We start from the raw sequence: 23,116 nt of genomic DNA, 5'->3' as shown, positions 1-23,116 counted from the left end.
CTTCTCTTACTCTCGTGTTCAGGTGGGCCTTTCTGACACAGGTATCACCACTGCCTCGGCTGCAGCGGCTGAGCTGTGGGTGGCATCTACCTTCCTTTACCTTCCCCACCGGCCCCCGCAAAACACACTCGGTCCCCCACAGCCCTGCGTCTTCTCTGCTTGGTGAACTGGCCAGGTTACAACAGGCCGAAGGGCTGTTGGCTTATCACTGAAATTCTAAAACAATCCAGTCACGTCTCTGGAGATTTTTTTTCTCTTCTACTGAGTATACACCAGGAACATACTCTGGGCTCTGGTGGCCTGTCTCGTCAGCCCTTGTCACAAAAATGGGCCACTCACCTTCAGGGAACAGAATATGCTTTGTATGGGTTTACTGTTAAAATATATATATATAAAAAGAGGGAAAGCAGGTGATTTTTGTGACAAATCTCTATTTCTTTCAGCTATTCTCATTCTTCTGAAATGAACTCCACACTTCTTTTACATTGCATTTGGGAAAATGGATAGGTTGTCTTTTACAGAATTAAAATCTCTGAAAGAAAATCAAAAAGAGTGCTCTGAGACAAGACATTTTATTTAACTTACTATAAAGGAGGATTCAAAGAGCGCAGCATCAATAACACGGAAAGTATAGGAGCAAAGCTTTCGGAAAAGCATCAAGTGTATTAGTTTCAAGGAATCGTTCTTGAATGATTCCAACTGTATAGTCAATTTTTTTTCCTTACAAATGTTAGGAAACTACATACATATAATTTTATCTTCATGTTAGAAATTTAATATGGAAAATTTCATGATAGAACTTTAAATTCTAAATGAGTTAAGCAGTTATAAGCTCAAAGCTTTATTTTAAAAAATGAACATTATAGAACTGCAGGATGTTTAACTTCTCAAATCAATTTTAAATCACAGACCAAGTTTAAAAATTAGGATCCAGATGGCTCAGAAATCAAAGGTGCAAAAATACTCAATCGCTTCTGCAGTTAACCTTTTATCTTGGCTGGAAAAAGCAGCAGATAATAGGCAATACAGTACCTTAGGGACCGGATGAGCTGGAGAAACTGCAGCCGGCAAAACTATACTGTGTGAAATCTCTCTTTGTCTCCAGAAAAAGAAATTTCTTCTTTGTTGACTACTTGACTGCTTGTGTAAGTAGATATGATTGAGTGGTGAAGACAAAGTCCTACGACAACCTAGGAGAAGAAGCAGACATTATCTTCAGTAAAAAAAAACCCTTCTCAGTGCTACATTTTAAGATGCTGCATTGTTGTCTATTAAATCATTATTATAATCCTTTATTGGCTCAAAAAGGAAAAGCCCCAACTAGAAAGGAAAGCAGTGGTATTCCGAGTTCTAGTACAACAGTGGCACAGCATATTTATTAGCTAATACTATGTTTACATAAAAGTTTGACAATGGAAAAGTCTGTTCTAGTGGGAAACAAACATATAGAAATAGCTGCTAAGCACCAGGTCTATAAAAAGAACAGTTTCTGCTGTGGTACCTTAAACGCAGCAATGTCCAGGATGACCCTAGGTTCAGGGCACTGCTTGGGTGGCTTTATATTCTTTAAAGCCGTTTTCCTTTCACGAGTCCTGGACAAATTGCCAGCTGCACTTTTTGCCCTCGACAGGATTACTACTCTGTGTTAAGTTCATGTGCAGTGAGGCATTATACTGAAATTCATTGTCATGAATGCTCAAGTCAGATAAAGACTAAATAGCAAAAATGTAGGATGTAACCCTGAAAGAAAATGAATATAGGGCCCTAAAGTACCCACAACAGGAATTTAGAGATATCTATCAAAATTTTAAACGCACACACCCTTCGTCTCAGCAATTCATCTCCCAGGATTCCACCTTACGCAGTGATAGGTGTGCGAAGATGAGCTGCAGCACTGTTTGTGGTAGAGAAAATGATCATCCCAATGTCCATCTGGAGGGACTGGCTAAATGTGTTATGGTAAGTCTATACAACAGACAACTATAGAGGTATTCAAGAGAATAAATCATCTCTATGTATTGATATGGAAAGAGGTCACAATATATTGCTAGGAAAATAGCAAAAGCTGAGCAATACGTATAAAATGCCTATTAATGTAAAAAGTGCTTATCCATTTACATAAGCCTGTATATGCCTATAACATTTCTGAAAATTGATGTTCACCAATAGTGGTTATTTCTGGGGCATGGGATTGGGGCTGGGGTGAGGGAGGAGACTTCCTGATTCATTTCATTTTCTTCTATACTGGTAGACTTTTAAAAACATTCACCTGCATTCATTTTATAATTAAAACAATAGTTTAAAAAAGTCCTCAACATGTCATAATTGCCTGCCAAGGGTTGGCAAACAATAAACCCAAAGGGCGAATCTGGCCTGCTGCCGGTTTTTACACAGCCCACAACCTAAAAATGATTTTTACATTTATAAGTGGTTAAAAAAATCATAAAAAAATACTTTGTAACACATGAAACTAGACAAAATTTAAACTTCAGTGCCAATAAATCAAGGTTTATTGGAACACAGCTACATTCATTTGCTTACAGTTATCCACGGCTGCTTTTGAGCAGCAGTGGCAGAGTTGAGTCGTTATGACAGAGAACATATGGTCTGCAAAGCCTAAAATATTTATTCTCTGCCCCTTACAAAAGAAGTCTGTTGACTCCTGGTTGAGAGCGGTGGTTCTCAAAATGTGGTACCCAGACCAGCATATCAGTATCACATGGGAGAAAGATGCAAATTCTTGGGCCCCTCCTCAGTTTACTGACACAGACTCTGGGAAGAGGTCAGCAATCCGTGTTTTCACCAAGCCCTTCCCAGGGTGATTCTGATGCACACTAAAGTTTGAGAATTACTGGTCTCGAGTAACCTTTCAGCTGTGAAACATAATGGAAACACAAATTGCAGGTGAGTATGGGCCCCCAGACTCCAGATTCCTAAGTGAATTGGAAAAAGGCACAGATGCAAACACACGCCATGGGTCACTGCTTCAGTGTCACAAGTTTCACTCAGTTATGTTCTTCTGTAAAATTGAATGTAATACTGTTGACTCAAACTTACTGAGGTATTTTGGGTATTATTTTAAACAATTCCAAACACCAGACAAAATGCTGCCAGTAACATCACTTCTTTAAAAAAGAAAAGAGGCAGGTATATAGTCCTTAAAGCTTGTAAAGTACAGCATTTCCCTAAAGACAACAGCCCAGCCTTAGGCTTGTTGGCTGACTGGTCTGTGAGGGGCAGGGTAGTCCCCTAGTGACAGCAGATGGCTGGGCTTCCATCTCAGCTCTACCGCTTGTTAGCAGTGTGGCCCCGAGCAAGGGTCTTGTTTTGAGTCTTAGGTGAGAATTAATTGGAATTAATGTGAAAGTGCCTGGCATTTAGTAGATGTTCAATAAACGATAGCTCCTTCAAGAATACTTAAAAAGTAAAATGAGAAAGAAAACATGGGCTTCATAATAGCTTCTGATACTGAGCACTTGCTATGCGTCAATTACTGTACTAGACCCTTTACATATGTTAGATCATTAATCTTCATGAGAACCCCATAAGCTGTGAACTGTTACTGCTCCATTTCACAGCTGAAGAATGGAGGCACATTATGGTAAGTTAACTCCCCCGCGGTTACTGCAGGAAGTGCCAAAGCTCAGGGAAAGTGGGTCCTCCATAGAGTCCATTACTTCTCTCACGTGCATGAGAAAGTCATGAGCTAATGACGCACCAGGACACACTCAGAAAATGTAAACGCTATCATAAAATTATTAAAAGTTACTATTATGATTATTAAGTTATTTTTCCAAAAGTGGTGATGGGTTGACCTAATCCACCCTCCTTCTCAAGCCAGGCTCCCTTTGCTGACCAAATACATGCTTCAGTGAGGTTTGGTTTGGGCAGTCTGTGGACATGGAATGGAAAATCTGGGTCCTAGCTAAAGCCGAGGAAAGGCTCAGGTGGAAACAATCTGAGGAAAGCATGTATTATGATGACTATTAATAATGATAGCAGTACTAGAAATAGTAACAATAGTGGTTAACACTTTTTTTTTTCTTTTTTTAATTCCAGACCTTTTTGGGGGGGTGGGTAATCAGGTTTATTTGTTTACTTTAACGGAGGTACATAGGGATTGAACCCAGGACCTCATGCATGCTAAGCGCGCACTCTACTACTGAGCTATACTCTCCCCATCGTGGTCAACACTTAATGGCCACTTTGTTTACTTAATCACAGTGCTAGGTGCTCTACATACGCTAACTCTTACCAACTCTGTTAGGGAGATGGTCGGCTGTTGATATCACTATTTTATGGATGAGGAACTAAGGCTCACAACTCTCGTGGCCCTGGCTAGAGTCCTCAAAATGCAAATCCAGGGCTGCGTCTGCCACTCCAAGCTGCCTTTCAGCAGTGCGCACGGGCTCTCATAGCTGGTACGCTTTGCTATAGAATGTGTTTCTTCAGAGATTTGATTTCAAGGAAAGTTTTTTTTTAATTGTGAAAAAAAATACCATGGGATCAGCCAACATTTAGAATGAAGATACTTTTCATGAAAAGTCTTAGAACAGTTCTAAGTGGGACACATTGTGGTGGTGAAAATAACTTGCGCTTTGAAGTCAGATCTGAGTTACCAAAACTTCTGAGCTCCGCTTTCTCCACCATGATATGGGAACAGCAGTGCTTTCGTCACCACTAGGCTGCTGTGAGCAGCAGCTGACAGAGCACATGTTTGTAACCATCCTCAAAAAGTAGGTGTTCTATAAATGTTAGTATCTTTTCTTTCCCTTCTGAATATTCAACATATTTATTTACCTGTGGGCCTCTACATTTATTTATTCTTTTATTTGACAGCTGCTTACTGAACTCCTCCTACATGCCATGCGTTGGACACCAGGTGAACCAGGTGAAAAAGTCTCTGCCTCATGGAGCTTATATTCCGTGGTGGGACGCAGACAAGAAGTAAACCGACAAATACATTTGATTATATTAAATGGTGATAATCCTCATGAACAATGGGCCCAAGTGATACAGCACTGGAGCCAAAGATTCTGCTCCTGGTTCTGCCAAGAGCTAACTGTGTGACCTTGAGCAACAACAATAGCAGTGAACGCTGGCTGAGAGCTTCCTGGGGCCAAGCTCTGTGCAGCACTTCACAGACATTGCCCACTGCTGCAGAAGGCTTAGTGACATGAGAGAGCTGAACTTCATCATCTTTGAGGTCTCTTTCAGCTCTGACATTTGTGCCTTCATTCAGCAGCATCTGATTGTCATGCGACATCCCAGGCAATGGGATGATGCAGAGTCCAATCAATTTTAAGACTGCTGAAGATTTTTTTCAATGCAGCTGATGACACAAAAGAGAGATCATCTTTATCAGTATTATCAAGTTCAAGTACACAGTCATTATTGGGGGAATCTTTCCTATGGACTTAAACTCGAGGCATGGAGTCACCAGCCTCTACAAGGATAACAGGATGAGGCTTTGAGACATTCACTTCTAGGAGGAACACTGTTGCCAACACACCTGTCCTGCCAAATGATGGGCTCACTGCCGAAAAGATGAGGCACATCCACACGTGACCGAAACATAGAGAACAAAGCCTGAACATATGCAATCCGTTGACAATTATGGTTTTGAAGTATATTCAGCAATTCCACTTTCACAAGAAATTTTTTTTATTAGAAGCAAAATCTTTTCTTTCAATCTGATAAAAGAACCCTATACATGTTGTCACAAAGTAACAGGGTAGTAAGGTATCATACCATGTTTATTCCACGAACTATTCATTATAAACCAGAAAAAAACAATTTAGTATTTTCACAGGTGAAATGAAGAAACGGTCTTACAGCATGAGCCTTTAGAAGATAATGGTCCTCCAATTAACGTGGAAAAAATGGAAGGGGGGCAAGATCCTCAACTTTGTTTATCATAGTATAATTAATAAATAATAATAAACAAACTTTCTAAATGCAGAGTGAGCAAAATTAAAATCCCCAATTATTTACAGGGTCACAAACTACAGCGTCTGCTGTAGACCATTACCGAAAAGGTTTGTTGAATTTCCTATGTATTTCCTGTCTTTATAAAGGCAATGCTTTATTCATCCAAAACAAATGCAATGTTACATGTCAGTTATATCTCAATTTAAAAAATAAATAAATAGAAGAACTCCTGATATATTCTTATGACTACATCTAACTTCCAACTTGCTACCATCAATGTTACAGCTAACTTGGTGCACGATGTCCATTATCAGAGGCAGGGACCCCAGCCAGGTTTCCATCACCACAGGACTGGTCTCTCCATCTTCTGGGCACCATCATTACCCAGGACTCACAGTAAACAGTCTTTGGTTAAAGCTATTTTCAGGAAACAAGGGGCAAGTTGACTAATCTGAAGTTTAGAAGATGTCAGTAGGAAATCAGAAACCTCAGCAGAGGAGAGCCCCAGATCAGCAAGGAGCTGCTTTGGACTAATTTGATCTTAAAAGACATGATCCTACTGAGTGTTGTTACTGCCAATTAGGTAACGGAAACTCTATATAGGGTTTCCTTAGGCAGTAAATCTATATGTTATTTGTAATGAATGCTACAATATTTACAGTTATCACAGGTAATAATAAGAATTTATGTTCAGTGTCATAAAAATTCTGTCAGCTCCTGGTTTGAGCTGAATGTTGAAAATTATAGGCAACTGCTTCTTTCCCTGCACAGAGGAGCACACTGAGCAGCCTGACTGTCTCTTGAAATCGCTGTCTGTCCTCTGGATCCTGCAGTACACCCTTCATATTTTAAATTTGTATTTGCAATGTAAATCTAGGTTATGGTTTTAAATATTTTCACATTCGGTAGTAACATCAGTTTCTAAAAGCTGCATTTTATTTCCCATTACAAATTAAGCCTGAAAGGTGCGACTACAGAATTCAAGTATGATGGTGGGGGGGATGCATTTAAAATAACTAATGTTGCTGCAAGCGACATGCCCTATCTTCACTGGCCTCTTGACTCAGGGTCCATTTTAATTGTTATCTGTGCATGCATTCTAAACCACATAATGAAACGCTTCCATTTCACCCACTGAGCCCTGGGTTTTTATGTGCACCTCTATTAATGACCCTTAATTAAGCCGATTTTACCCTGGGAAATGCGAGTTTTCTTTTGGTCAACAAGTATTTTTAAGGGAGGGGTCTGAATGAACTTTCAAAGATACACTTAAAATGCTTATTATCTTAAGCAGTTGTAAAACTGAACAAAGCACGTTTGTACTCAAGTGTGGGCTACCAACACCTCTATGTTTCATTGTACGTTTCCAGGGAAGCACTTACACCCTGCAAAGCACCATCAATCCTGTTATGTTATATTTCAGAGGCTTCAAATATCTGGGTAGAAAACAACACAATAAAGTAGCCAACAATGTCAACCAGAGAGAATACGTAATTTAAAAGACACCCTGTGAAATGTCTTACTGAATGTATTTTTTCATAAAGATCAGCAAATGCCAAAGTCTACTAACACAACTATTATTTATAGCATATCAACATCTAATTGATTTTACAAATGGAGGCAATTATTTTGCATGAAGGGAGGAATGCCTGCCAGATTTAAATGATTTATGATTACTAAGAGAGAAAACAACACTGTTTTGCTAATTCATTTTCAAATACGGCTCTTACACTCATTGATAATTTTAATTTTAAACCAAATGATTTGCTAAAATAATACATTACCATTAATGTTTTAAAAAGCAACTTTGTGACAGCAATCTGAGATATTTTTAACTGTTTAGAAATATTGCTTCCTCAGGAGGGACTGCACCATAGAAATATATTTTCAAGGTGCTGATTTAGAACCACAGAAAGGTCACACTTCATGAACTCCAACCAATTACCCTGCGTAGGAGCACAGGCTGTTACAGTACCGGGTGCTTCAAGTCCAAAAGAGAGCACTGCAGATGTAGCCATGTCTTAAATTTCCTGACCTACAACACTGACTGTCCGCTTGATAGGTTTGATAACTTGCACAAATGTTGTGAAAGGAAAATTAAAGAGCCTGCATCACTTGATGTAACTCCCATTGATTTTTATAATCTAGTACTAAGAGGTACATATTTCAAAAGTAAATGAGAACGACTGAAAGTCCTTCACTATCTTGTTGTAACCTCTAATGAAAAAGAATTTGAAAAGGAATATATGTATGTATATGACTGGGGCATTATGCTGTACACCAGAACTTGACATATTGTAACTGACTATACTTCAATTTTTAAAAATTATATATATATATATATATATGAAAATTCCTCTGCATTTCAAAGAGACTATAAAGCAGAAGAGAAGCTCACATTTCTTAAGAAATAAACCTGTGTATCTGTTGAAGAAGAAGAGGAAGAAGAAGAAGAAGAGGAAGAAGAAGAAGAAAAAACCCCAAACAGCTAGGGGAATGCCCCGGGTCGAAGCAAACGCTGATTGGGCACAGCTAAAGGACAAGGGCCCTTGGAACTAAACAAAAGCAAATTCATCCTGTTGACAGATGTTGATTACATCAAAGCAACAAGGAACTCCCCCAACTCCCAGTTTTCTTTTAAACAGTTAATACCTCTCTACCATCTAAATAATAGGGGCTAAGTAAGTTTTTAAACCAATCATAATAAACATTATTAAACTTGTTTTTAAAAAGCTTCAGTTGAGTTCTGGTGTGTTTTCAGCTATGGGCTTCCCCAAACAGTGCTTTATTCATTCCCATGGATATGTCTGGGGAGCTAAGCTGGCCATGCCATCAGCCCCTTTCTTCCAGGGGTTAACTGCTGTGGCTGCCAAATAAAATACAGAGCAAGCCGTGTAATTATGGAGACAGTCAAAGGGCAGGCTCTATTTTGAAATCTATTTGCACAGACAAGGTCTTCCAGTTGAGCTTACAGGAAACAAGCTGGTAAAGCGCCTCCCTCTCCCCAGATGCTTTCCACACTTTTTCTCCAATGCAGGAAATCATGGATATGGACACCATACACCATTGCTTCCTGGATTTCAAGCTAAGATGCCATTACAAGGAGAAGAGTGGATCTGTTTCAGAAAGCTGTAAAAAAAACCTTTTTTTTTCTTCTTAATTAACTGCATTTGGCAACAGCCTCTGGATGATAAAGCTACAGTGTTTATCAAACAACATTTCCCAAGAGGATAAAGGCCCAGTTGTTATGCAGGTGTTGGAAAACAGATCATTTTCTTTAATGCTCACAATAAAGCACATAGCTGAGTCTAAAGTATACGGGCATAAATAGTTACCTGAAATAAAGGGTCTACTTGACATCCAACAGTGTTGTCCTTGAAGTTATTTATAGCTAAGACCACTAAAACAGTGACAAGGATTCCACAGAAATAAGAAAGCAATGTGTAAAGTATTTGAAGTGACCAAAAAAAATCACAAGTCATTTTTATGCTGAAATGTAAAAATTTGTCCTAGTTGCCTAAAAGCTCTACATTTATAATTTCTATGAGACTTCAACATTCTCATCTTAAAATAGAATTGGGCCACTATTACTATCAAACTAAGTAGTCAAGTGAAGGTGAGATAGTAGGTCTTCACCCCAGATACTAGGCTATGGATGTCAGAACTCACCATCAAGCCCATAAACCAAAGCCTGGGAGTCCTAGTTCTAGAGAAGATGGGCTGGAAAACCAGCCATAGAGCACTTCTGGGAAGAGGAAGGACGGTGGCCTGAGGGCACCCTTTACCAATAATAACAACATTCAAGAATGATGCCCAGGTCATGGCAAAACATGACCTTCCCCAAGGCGCCATCAGGAAGTTGGCTCTGTGCTACATCCCTCTTCCTTTTAAAAAATCTATCAATGGCAACTGATAGAGTATAATGCCAATGACAAGTTCAGAAGTGGGATTAGAAAAAATATGTCATTTTGCTTCTTTATAAAAGCTAACTGGAACATGTGTGATTACTCATTAGTCTACACCACCAGCTCCCAGAGATCTGTAACTTAAACAGAAAGCATTTCCCTCTTCTCGGGAGGCAGAAACACCCTAACCTATTCTAGAAACACAGATCAATAAACACATCTACTTAATAAAGTAGCCTCATGTTTGTGGGCCTAGAAAAAAGTTCCTTTAGCTGTCCCAACCGCAGCTGGGGGAGGAGCATCAAAGACTACAGTAAGAACTCAAAATCTAAAACTAAAAGCAGATCATTTGGTGGATAAGGGGAAGGTTACATGGAAATGATGAATCTGTAAAAGGAACTAGGGTTATTGTATGAAATTTCTCCATTTAAGATGAAAAATGTTTAGTTCAAAATCTGAAATTTAAATTCATCTTTATAATCATAAAATATGGAGTCATACTGAAATACTATATGCTTAGAAAATCCCATTGTCTCTCGGCTAAAGTTTAGAGAAAAGCAGCTTTTTAGCACTTCAACAATACATATACTCAGGCAACTTCTTGGACAAAGAAATATTGTATCCTTCCACGGGAAATAAAGGAGCTGTTTATTAGGGCTGGGGTTAAAATGTAATAATTCATTCTAGTTGAGCCCTGTGAAAAATGTCATCAAAATATCATTTTCTTTGCCAGATTTTCTGGATGCTGTAATATTTAAATACAGAATAAAAGACAAGCTCTGATCAGAGTAGAAGTACGACACCAAAATGAACCAAAAGCAAACATTCGTTCTGTCAAAGTAACAGGAAAGAATTTCACACAGTCCTGATATCCAGAGAATGCACATTTCTAGGTTAGCACAGAACATCTGGCAAACTTCAATTTTCCAAAGTCTCTCAAAAAAACATTCCTGTGTCCTCACATACTTGGGTTAAAGAAGAGGAAAAAAATAGAAAAAATTTATACTGAAGCATCAGAATGAGCAATTTCACAGAAATAACTCATGGAATTCAACTTTAGAGAAAGTCCACGTACAAATATCATCAGTTAAAAAAAAATGACAGAAAGTCCTTCCTTAATTCTTTAAAAAACACTATCCTTAAATACTACTGTCCTGTAAAATACTACTCAAAAATATTAGTTATTTGCTTAAAAATATCCAGTATTAGAAGACACTGGGACTTATAATTTATGATCAAAGGCAAAGCTTTAGTATGAATACTTTTCAATTGTATTAAAGCATTTGAAAAGAGTATAATTTTAGTCTTCTTCTCACAACACTGTCAACTGAATTCTATATGCAACATGCTCTAGTTATATTGATGGATGTATTTCTTTTTCTTTCTTTTTATGAGCACTTTAAAGTTATTTATGAAAACAACTGGTTTAAAATAGCTCAGAGATTTGACCCAGACTGCAGTATCATTACCAAAAAACAAAAAACATTCCACAAAAACCTACATCTTAATATTTTCCTGAAAATGTTTTTATTGTACAACTTCAAGTGAAAGGCATGAAATAAAAAGAAACCATTTAAATATAAATCCCATGGTGGTATTTTGACAATTGTGGGAGTTTTGTCTCTGCCCAGTAACTAGGCGATAAATAGAAGTGGTAGGTAGGTAGGTCAGTCAATAATCACAATTTACAATGAGAAAACTAAACTCCAAGAAACCAATATATTTCCACGTTTCTGCAATTAAGATTACACGGATTCAAGACCATAGAAGCTAAGATCATTCATTAAGGAGTCGTTTTCACAAAAAATAAGGAGGAAATACACAGTAGCCTCTCTAGCAAAAGAAAAAGTTCCAAATTATCTGAAGGTAGCTTTTTGATACAGTTATGTACCCACAAATTACTTGATACTCAATTCAACTATGTAGACTTTAGTCATCCATGTGAATAAATAACAAGTCCATAACTTTAGGAATTAATGCAAAAACTACAACGTATTAAAATGGTACAGGCTTAAAAAGGGAGTCCCACAGAAGCCTGCTTACAAACTGGCTCTTGGATTTTTTTTTTCCAGATATGAACGCTCAGCCATAAAATCGTTATTTTCTGTACTAAAGATAAAAAATAAAAACCACCACCACCACTACCAAAACGTGTAGTCTTTATCTGTATAAAGCAGGCTGCCTCTCGTATCTGAAAACGCAGTATTACTCAAAAACCTTACCTGACCAAAATCATTTACACTTGATAGAATGACAGATCTGTCATCTCATTTTTAAAGTCTTCAATAGAGCCAAGGACTGAAACATTTGATGTGTACAATATGCGAAGTATGTTATTATTTAATGTGAACATTTTTGAGCTATACTTCTACCAGACTTTTATAAAAAGAAAACCAACTCCTAAATGCCTAAATAAAACATAGCCAATTTGGAGGTAAAAAGAAAGAAACAGTGGAATTTAAAACACTTTATGTTTTGCTTTGAATGTGCCATGGGATTTTCCTCCAAAAGATGTGCCTTCCTAGTTATATTTACTTGAGTTCTTGTTTAAATTGGTTTCCCTTCTGTGAGCATTAGTTGGTTTGCTTGGACAAATTAGTTCAACTCTGAAGCCTTAGTTTCCTCATCTGTTAACAGGAATTATAATACCTTCCTCGCAGGGTTGTCGTGATAACTGTATGACATGAGGGATGGACGGTGGCAGGAGGTGAGCACTTGGTAAATGGTAATTATGACATTGATGCCTGACTGTGGGAGAAGGTCCTTCTAAAATGGACTAATCAGTAGGTAGAAACCTGCCTGGATTTCAAACCGCACTTTGGATAATTCACAAAGTTAAGTAATTCACAAAATACTCACGAGATCCTTGGTTGGGTCCCAGAACTGCTACTTAAAAACTATTCTATCCAAAGCACTGGTCCTCTCCTGCCTTTATCACAAGACCACTCTGACCATCAAATGAGACTGCAGATGTAGAAATACTTTACAAACGGGACAGCAGCTCATGAATGTAGTGTATTGAGAAGAGGCTTAAACTCAGTAGAATGAATTATGCACAGCCTAATTTTGACATTTTTCTGAGAGTTCTTGGTGGATCCTTGCTAGAAAGCTGATGATTAATGGCAAAGTCTAAGGAAAATCTCTTCTTCCTTAGAAGCATAAAAGACCCCAGCTTTTTTCCCCGAGAATTACATCCCTCCAGACACACAGGTATACAGAATAGTTTTTAAATTTGTGCAAAGGGTGGGATGAGAGAAATCATGTTCTAGAAATCCACTTGGTAGTGAAGACATTCCCTGTAAAGCTCACTATCGCTAATACTTTTGAGAGAGCAGAATGTTGCTATTTTTATTCAATTACTGAACAGTGTTCAGTCAGTGTTATGCTTATCCATAAACTGTTATGTTGTCCTTGGTAACCTCAGTAACTTAAGTTTGTTAAGAATTTAAACATACTTGTTTTGGTGTGCAACTATTTAATAGAAATATTCTAGAGCTCACCAAACCTTATTGCTTAAATGTTCCTTACAAGAAGTCTTTTTTGCATAAAAATTCCTGTTTATTAAACAGTGATACAGGAAGAACTTATTTACATTTCAAGCACTACCAACATACATCATTTATGACAAAAAAGGCAGGCACTCCATAAGAAATGCTCAATCACTGTCAATCACAAACACTAAAATATACATAAACTAAAGCAAGCTGTGTGAACTGTATTAAATTCAGCTAAACACAGAATTACCAACAAAACAAACAAAAAAACAAATAATTATCAGTGACTCACAGACCTATTTACACGATACACAAAATAACTTGGAAAGGTGTAACCATGGTAACTTGATGGCCTAAATTCACTGCCTTTAAAATTTGCATTTATTTATATAAAACACTGCAAATGATGTCCTTACAAAATTTCAATATTTCAAAAGTAGTCAAAGCTTATCTTTGTTGCCTGATCACTGATCAAAATAGTTTCAACTATAAATTAGCTGTCTTTAAAATTATTCAGGGACCAATTTAATGAAACCATGGTAAAAATGTCAGACAACTTTTTTCTAATTTTTCAGCAAATTGCTATTTTCACAACCACTGATCAACAATTGAAAAAACTCAACTATATACACTAAATCATATTAAAACATACTTTGACATAAAGACTTAAACTCACACTGTTACATGTAACCACCCCTACTACTTCTAATTAGCTACTAAAGCAGAAATACTATTAGCTGTTTCAGTTTATTGGTGATTTTCACTGACAATTACCATTTGAATAGTTTAATATTTAATGCTACAGTTAGTCCTAATGTCTTCTATTTTATTTCATAAGCTACAGGAGTAAAAATTATTTTGTAGTTCACTGGCTCCCACACTTAAGATGTAATGTTCAGTGTGTATTTCATTATGTAGATGAGCAGTGGATGTTGTTTGACATGATTTAAATGGGTCAACAGTATTTTCCTAGTCACATTAATCATTTGGACAGCTAGAATAAGAAAAAAAAAGGCCTTGAAAACTAAAACTAGAGAATCTATTCACACAAATGACACTCACCATTGGTGGGTTATCTAGGATGTGGTTAAGGAGAAGGAAGAGTTACAGACTTTGAACACATATTTCATTATTTATTCAAAAACGACTTCAAGACCCTAGCTGTATGTTCAGAATCCAAGCAAATACCCATAGGGAAAGATTTCTGAGATACCAAACTATAATTTAAAAAAAAAAGCATTAGCTGGAAATCTATGAAAACTTCTTCATTCGAGAAGAAAGAAGAAAATTTGGGGAGCCCCACTGCAAATGAGATGAGGCCCCAAGAGTACAATCAGGCATAGGGTTGTGTATAAAAGCACACAGAGGCACGGATGAGGACACAGCACTCGCTCTGGACAACAACCATGTCTTCACCTGCGACGGCTCCTAGGAAGTGAAAAAGAGAAGGAGCAAGAGTAAAAGCAGAAACAGCCTTCAGAAAGAGCTGCAAATCACCTTGCTCTAGCTCTGAGTCAAAAGAATCTGATAAGGAACATGGAAGGCAACAGGTGGGAACTCATGAACAGCAACTCCACAGAGTCCTCTCCCTTTGATTGTTACAACTGAGCTCTACAGTGAATCTGACCAAGGGATGATCTGACCAAGGGATGGCTAGTCAGCGAGCCGAAAGACTACCCTGGACAACCATCCTACCACTTTGTGCCATATGGAATAGGCACTTTCTAACAAAAGTATGGAAGCAACATGCAATCACTTCCCTCCCACCGAAGCTCTTCAGTGGGTCTTTGGCAGCTGTGAAGAAGACAGTGTCCAGCATTAACTTTCTCTTTCTGAGCCCACTTCTCAAGGGTCATCCTCCCCAGTGAATGTGCTTTGTCCTTCCTGGCAACCACACAGAACGAGCCAGAGTTCATGGGAAGCCCACGTTTTGTTTTTTCTGATTATGAAAATTGTTCATTTGGGATATTAAACAGTTTTACAATACTGAGAAGGCATAAACAGTATAAAGTAAAAAAGCAATAAAAACCTTTCTCAAATAATCACTGCTAACATTCAGCAAACACACTTTAGACCATTTCTCTATGTACCCATTAATATATTGTTATTATATTTTTAGTATATTAATTTATTATACCTTATAAATACCCTGTTTGTATATATAGTTTTATTAAACTTTTATTTTGAAAGTAATTAACTTCTCTCTACAATATATGGAAGATACCTGTCTTTATCAGAAAATATAGATCTACATGATACTTTTTATCTTCTTGGGTTATTTTACTGGTTTAATATTATCTCTTTATATGGATGGGGAACATAGCACTTTATTTAACCAATGAGTATTTAAGTGAGTTCTTCCTTTGTTTTTTGCCCTATATAATATATTTTTTACAAATACATGTATTTGTAATTATTCTTTTTAACTTAAATTCCCAGCAGTAGAATTCTTGGCTTAAAAAATACACAAAATTCTGACATATCTGCAGAACTGTTCTCCACAAAATAGCAATTTACATTCCCAAAGGTGCCTATTTCCCTGCACCCTCACCAATTATTAATGTTGAAATCTTGGCAGTCATTAATGAAAAATGGTATCTTTTTTGCTTTTACTTATTTTTCTTCAGGTACTGCTGAGGTTGAAGATCTCTTTATTTACCGTGTGTGTGTGTGTGTGTGTGTGTAATATCCATACAGGTCTCTTGGGCGGTTTTTTACTGGATTTATTTTTAAGAGTCTCTGTGCATTAGAAACAAACATTTGTGTACTATATTTGTTGCAAATGCTTTTTTCAGTTTGCCATTTGCATTTCAACCTTGTTTAAAGTGTTTTCAGCCATATGATTGGGCTTCCATTGAATTTATCAGTTAATCCAGGGAGAATATGACTCTTTCAAATATTTGGTTGTCTTATTTAAGAGATGTTCTCACATTTACTGCAGTCTTCTTTAATATATCTCAGTAGACATGTAATGTCTTCACATAGGTCTTATATAATCCTTATTTGTTTACTTCTGGATATTTTATATTCTTGGTTGCTATTATAAATGAAATTTTTTCCATTATATTTTCTGCCTAAATATAGGACAGTAATTTATTTCTGTATATTAAATTTGTTTTTCTTTAAAAAAAAAAACCCTGAAGTTTAAAAAGTTGAAGTGTAATATGCCAGTGTCATATTTTTATGCTCCTTAATACATCAAAAAAACCACACATGCAGACTCACATACTTTTTCCTTTGGGAAGAAGTGAGTTGGGACTGACTGGGGTTAACTAGACTTATCATTGCCAACACACCCTCTCTCATCTTGCATCTAGTGTTACCCTCCCTCTTCCCTACCTGAACCAGGTAGGCTACCAGGTGCTAGAAGTGCTAGTAAATTAAAGACATCAGAAAAGAAGGGCAGATTTTTTGGAAAGGTCTGATATTTAAAACATTTCCCCCCAAAAGCAACAACCTAATCATGAGGGATTAGGGGAGAGAATTAGAACTTTTAAAGACTTACTATTCTGCATTTATTTACCTAATTTTACAGCTGAGTCCTGTTTTTGTATTATGTGTCTAGGTTGGGTTGGGGCAACAGTAAACTTCTCAGTGCTGGGGTTCCCACCTAATTCAGCCCTTATGTAACTTGTGCCTGTAGGCACAAGAAGGCCTGAATGCAATGAGCAAACAGCATGGAAACTTCCCCTCATCTCACAGTAGTGAAAGAGACCAAGAACCTTAAATAAAAATAAATTTAAAACTAATCTGCTAGCTTTCTGAACAAGGTCTCTGTATAGCTCTTGCTCCTAGGATCCTCTCGTATTCAGTCTGACTTCCCCCTGGGAAGACAAATATGTCTTAAAGTTGTAGACGTGGGGCCAGGGTGTTGGGGGATCCTCTCTTTATTGCTCCCTTAGAGCAGATGCTCTCCTGATATAGCCTCCTCCATGAGTCTCATAACACTACTACTTCCAACTCTACTGCAAATTTAGAAAATCCCTATGACATACAGTTGGCAGAAAAAAAACGACTAATTTTTTTCCATTAAAAATATCTGACCTACAAGTAACAATAGCATGGAGGATTATATATATATATTTTCTCTATTTTACCTATATTTGAAATTTTCAATAATAAATGTTTAAAGAGCATTTGATTTAGCAATTTAAAAAATAGCTTTCCTAAAGAATTTTAAGAAGTGTAGGAAATAGTAGGGTTATTTTAAATCTCGGGTGCTATTTATATGTGAAAAAATGAAGCATTTAAAATGAGCATCGACCTGCAGCTGCTACTGTTAAGGACAACCCCAGGACTGGTGCTTCTTTTTTTTTTTAATTAACAAATTTTTTTTTTTTAGATAGAGGTACTGGGGATTAAACCCAGGACCTCATGCATACTAAGCGTGTGCTCTACCACTGTTCTTATCCTCTCCCCAAGGACTGGTGCATCTTGATGGTAGAAACCGTAGTTATCCATGCATTTATAATGTGCAGTTCACAGCCACGTGTGCTTCTGCGGAGTAATCCTGGGGTCAAGTTTTAGCTACTCATACACTATACAAGTAAAACTCCTAAGTACATTACAGCACAAGAGGACGCAGGTTTGGACACCTGTTTCTGAGTGCAGTGTGACTTAAGATGCTGGCTGGAATCTGAAAAGTGTCTAGGGCTTGTGATAAGGTACAGAGAGACAAGAAGTCCTCACAGAAGTTCAACATTAGAAGTGTTGGAGAAGCACTGCAGTGACGGAAGTTCTATTTCCACCTTTATGACATTAAACCTTAGGCAGCAAGTAGATTTTTGGACAGTGTTATGGGGCCCCTCAGGTAAGTATTTCAGGGATAATATACAAAATAAGAGGGCTATAAATCCTGTAAAGGAGGTAGCAGTGGACTGACATGGATGGAATTTGTCCTTATCACTAATGTTTCATCATTACCACAACCACTCTGCTCTCAACTCTATTGTCATGTATAGATGATGTTGACCTCACTGAGTAATCCGAAAGACTGGCGATATTTGGATTTGGTGATTGCTAACTTCAGACCTCATAAATATTATGTAACTCTAGTCTTTTTGCCTCTAGCCAACCAGTCTGGCTGCAATTTTCAGTCACAAGTGGCAAACTGACATTGAGAATGTATGAGCTCTGCCATATTAATAATGCACATTTCCTTTTGAATTATTCTTGCCTGTAGCCTGAAGCAGATCATAATTATCATTCCTTTTGCCACACAAATCTGAAGATCTACAAGTGGTTCAGGTAGCTACATCAATGTTTCAAAGTTTTAAGTAGGTTGGTAAATAAAGGCGCATATATGACAAATGAAAAGCAGATGGATTTTTGTATTGCTAGAATTTTTAAGTATCTTAGCTAATTAAAACTTGGTGCCCATCATAGTGTGTCCACAGAATATAATTCTTTACCTTATTAGAGATGTTTTTCATTTTACTATCAAAAAAAAACAAATGCATGTTGTATGGTAGTCAGTGATCCACACTACGGATAAAGTTAGTTCTACATTAAGATGGTTGTAGCTATTTGGAAATAATCTTCCTACATAAACAATATGGCCCACTTGCCTGTAATACAACTAAAATGCTACATATTTGCAATGAAAACAAAAAGCTAGGAAACAATACAACTGTGAACACCTAATATTTTAGCTATATGGGCTTTTCTGAGCTAGCCTGGGAATGTCACTGCCATTCATAGTGTGGTTTCTAGAGGGAAACATGTTCTACATGGACAATGAAGAAAAATGAAAAGTCCATCTCATGACCTCCTAATGTTTCTCTCCCATTCTCAGGCTCTTACTCTCCAGCTCCCACTGGAAAGGGGACAGAGGCTGAGTGGCCCTGAAAATATGAGGGAGGAGAGAAGGCCAAGCCTTACTCCTTCTCACAGAAACTGTACTAGCCCCAGAGCCAGGGTCCTCATGTTGCTTCAGGTTCTTCCAACTTTGAGAGCAAGTTAAAGGAAGCAAGTCTGTTTTGAAGGTCAAGCAAGCCCCTTTCTCTGACCCTTGGCACCAGAATGGACAGCTCAAGCCCCAACAGAGCCACCTGAGAGGAAACATGGTGGCTCTAGAGGGCTATTGTCACTATCTAGAGTTCACCAATGTAATGTAGGCAGGAGGTCTGGTTAATAACTCTTCATAACTTAGATGGAGTTCTGGCTCTAAGATTTATTAGCTGCCAACCTTCAGCAAGTTACTTACTCTTTCTGTGCCTCAATTTTTTCATTTCTTAAAAAATGGAAAAATAAAAAAATTATTGTAAGGATTAAATAAGTTCATACATATTAAGTACTTATTGGCATGGCACCACATAGTGATCAAGAAGTTGAGCTATCACTCATTATAGGTTTAGTATCACTATGAATGAAAAAGATACACAAATGCTCCTTCATTTTTTAAAGCTATACTATTTTCTTATGGTCCTCAGAGTAGTAGTAGTTAGGTAAGAAGATGTAATCTAGAAAGTGGACATTAATGCCCAGAACGAATTTATGCACCTCTGAAATACTCCAACACTCATAAGGATGGTTCAACATATGTAAATCAATCAATGTGATACACCACATCAATAAAAGAAAAGACAAAAAACACATGATCATCTCAACAGATGAAGAAAAAGCATTTGATAAAATTCAACATCCATTCATGATCAAAAACTCTCACCAAAGTGGGTACAGAGGGAACATATCTCAACAAAATAAAAGCTTATGTGACAAACCCATAGCCAAGATAGTGCTCACTGGTGAAAAGCTGAAAGCCTTCCCACTAAAATCTGGAACAAGACAAGGATGCCCACTCTCAGCACTTCTATTCAACATAGTATTCAAAGTCCTAACCACAGCAATCAGACAAGAAAAATAAAAGGTATCCAAATTGGAAGGGAAGAGGTAAAATTGTCATTATATGCAGATGACATGATACTCGATATAGAAAACCCTAGAGACTCCACACAAAAACTATTAGAACTGATAAGTAAATTCGGCAAGATAACAGGATACAAGGTTAACATACAGGAATCTGTTGCATTTCTTTACACTAATAATAAAATATCAGAAAGAGAAAGTTAAAAAACCAATCTTTTAAAATTGCATCCAAAAAAAATTTTTTTAAGTAATAAAATAAAATTGTGTCCAAAAAATACTTATGAATAAACCTGACCGAGAAGGTGAAAGACTTATACACTGAGAACTATAAAACATCGATAAAGGAAATCAAAGATGATTCAAATAAATGGAAAGATATCCCATGCTCTTGGAATAGAAGAATTAATATTGTTACAATGGCCATACTACCCAGAGCAATCTACAGATTTAATGTGATCCCTATCCAATTACTCATGACACAGAACTAGAACAAATAATTCTAAAATTTATGTGGAACCACAAAAGACCCAGAATTGCCAAAGCAATCTTGAAGAGAAAGAACAAAGCTGGAGGCATAACCCTCCCAGAGTTCAGACAATCCTACAAAGCTACAGTAATCAAAACAGCATGGTATTGGCAAAAAAAGAGACATATAGATCAATGGGACAGACTAGAGAGCCCAGAAATAAACCCACACACCTATAACAAATTATCTTCGACAAAGGAGGCAAGAATAAGCAATGGAGAAAAGACAGTCTCTTCAGCAAGTGGTGTTGGGAAACCTGGACAGCTGCCTGTAAATCAACGATGTTAGAATGCTCCCTCACCCCACACACAAAAATAAACTCAAAATGGCTTGAAGACTTAAATATAAGACATGACACCACAAAACTCCTATAGGAGAACATGGGCAAAATCTTCTCTGACATGAGTCATAGCAATATGTTCTTAGATCAGTCTCCCACGGCAAAAGAATAAAAGTAAAATACTCCTACACACACACATTCCTCAGATAAAACACAGACTTTTAAATTACAAGTATAAATGTGTAATAGACAACAGTAAACTTATTTATCCAAGTTGTTTTTACTAAAAATATTTTAAAGAAAGTATTTAAAAACTTAATACAAGTACAGGTGAGGATGTGGCGCAACAAAAACACTCATATACTACTGGAGAGTGTCAACTACATTGAAAAACCATTTGTCAGAATGAGGTCACTGATTTACTCCCAGGTATACACACAACAGAAATGCATGCATAGGTGCACCAAAAGACACATACAAGTTTGTCTGTAATGGGAAAAAGTGCAACTAACCCAAATGTCCATCAACAATAGGATGGATAAATGATGATAAATTCATAAAATGGAAGACTATACAGCAACCAAAATTAATGAACTAGAAGCTACAGACAATGATATGGATGGATCTTTGAAATATAAAATCAAGTCAGAGAAGCCAGACACACAAAAAAGAGAATCCACTGTGTGATTCTATTTATGTAAAGTTCAAAAACTGGCAAAACTGAATCATACCTTTTAGGAATCTACATATGGGGGTAAAACTATAAACGAAAGCAAGAAAGTGAATACTATTAAAGTCAAGATTGTGATTACCTGGGAGATGGAAGACATATGGACTGAGAAAGGCATCAGAGTTCTCCTGACAGGTAATGCTCTGATTTTTTTTTTAATTGGCACAGTAGTAATATAGATGATTGCTTTATGATCACTCATTAAATTGCCCATTTTGGGGAATATGTTTCTGTATATTATACTTCACACTAAAATGCTAGAAGGGAGGGAGGAAAGAAGGCAGGAAAAGAAGGAAGGAGGGCAGGAAGAGAGAATGCCAAAACCAGAAAGCAAACAAAATTAAAAAAATTAAAAAAAAGATGAAGAGAAAGCATTCTAACAGTCAGGTTTCTGTATATTATGATGCAAGAAATTCAAAATATTTATTAATATGCTAAATTCAAGCAATTTTTAAAAATCAAGGATAGTAAAAATAAAAAATAATTCATAATTCTACTATCGAATGAAAATTAATAGCATATTACATTTAATTGACTAGGCTATGAGAAATTTGTATTTGAAAAAAATTAAAATGAATTCTTCTAATTACTCTATTACTACAAATTAGTTAATAAATATCCTTGCTGGCCATGTAACTATATTCTCATTCCAGGGCTTTTTAATAGACAAAATATACATAGGACAACTATATTGCTCACTGAAGCAGAATCTGCTGGACCAAATTTTCTTAGCAGGAAAACTGTATCCTTTCACAAGCTTTATAATAACAATAATAAAACAGCTGACGTGTTTTTAGTAACTTACAAAATAACTTCATACAGATTATTTAATTTGGTCCAACAATCTGTGTAAGGTAAACTGGGAAGATATTCTTGTATGTATTTTACAGGCAAAAAACTCTTGAGATTCAAGGAGGTTAAGGGATTTGCCTGAGATCACAAAAGTTACAAGTGGCAGAGCTGGGTTTCCAACCCAAGCCTACATTTAAAAAACTTTCTTTTTAGTAGAAAACTAGAAATACATACAAAAGTAGACAGATTATTATAACAAACTCCCATGTACCCCTCAACTAGCTTTAACAATTATCCACTTACGCTGATCTTGTTTCATGTACAACCATCCTCCTTCCCACTGAATTATTTGGAAGCCAATCCCAGATATCGTATCATATGTAAATATTTCAGTATGTAGATCTAAAAGATGAGAACTCTTTTTTAATGATTTAATAATACAACCTTATCATATATAAAAATGATAGTAATTCATTAATAAATTATGATAAATTCATAAAATGGAAGACTATATACAGCAACCAAACAAATGAACTAAAAGCTATAGATAATGATATGGATAGAGCTTTGAAATATAAAATCAAGTCAAAG

General features: G+C 36.7%; 1 protein-coding gene across 1 annotated transcript in view; it reads right to left on the bottom strand.

Annotated features, from left to right (window-relative positions):
• The window catches only part of METAP1D (methionyl aminopeptidase type 1D, mitochondrial), a 75,813-nt gene that overhangs the window by 16,913 nt on the left and 35,784 nt on the right, over window positions 1-23,116 (bottom strand). The window contains 1 exon segment of the mRNA XM_006220482.3: window positions 1,033-1,190. Within this exon segment, the coding sequence (XP_006220544.2) occupies window positions 1,033-1,190 (158 nt within the window).

This window comes from Vicugna pacos, chromosome 5, assembly GCF_048564905.1.
Source record: "Vicugna pacos chromosome 5, VicPac4, whole genome shotgun sequence".
NCBI classification, from domain to species: domain Eukaryota; kingdom Metazoa; phylum Chordata; class Mammalia; order Artiodactyla; family Camelidae; genus Vicugna; species Vicugna pacos.
This window is presented reverse-complemented; position numbering and strand designations above follow the sequence as displayed.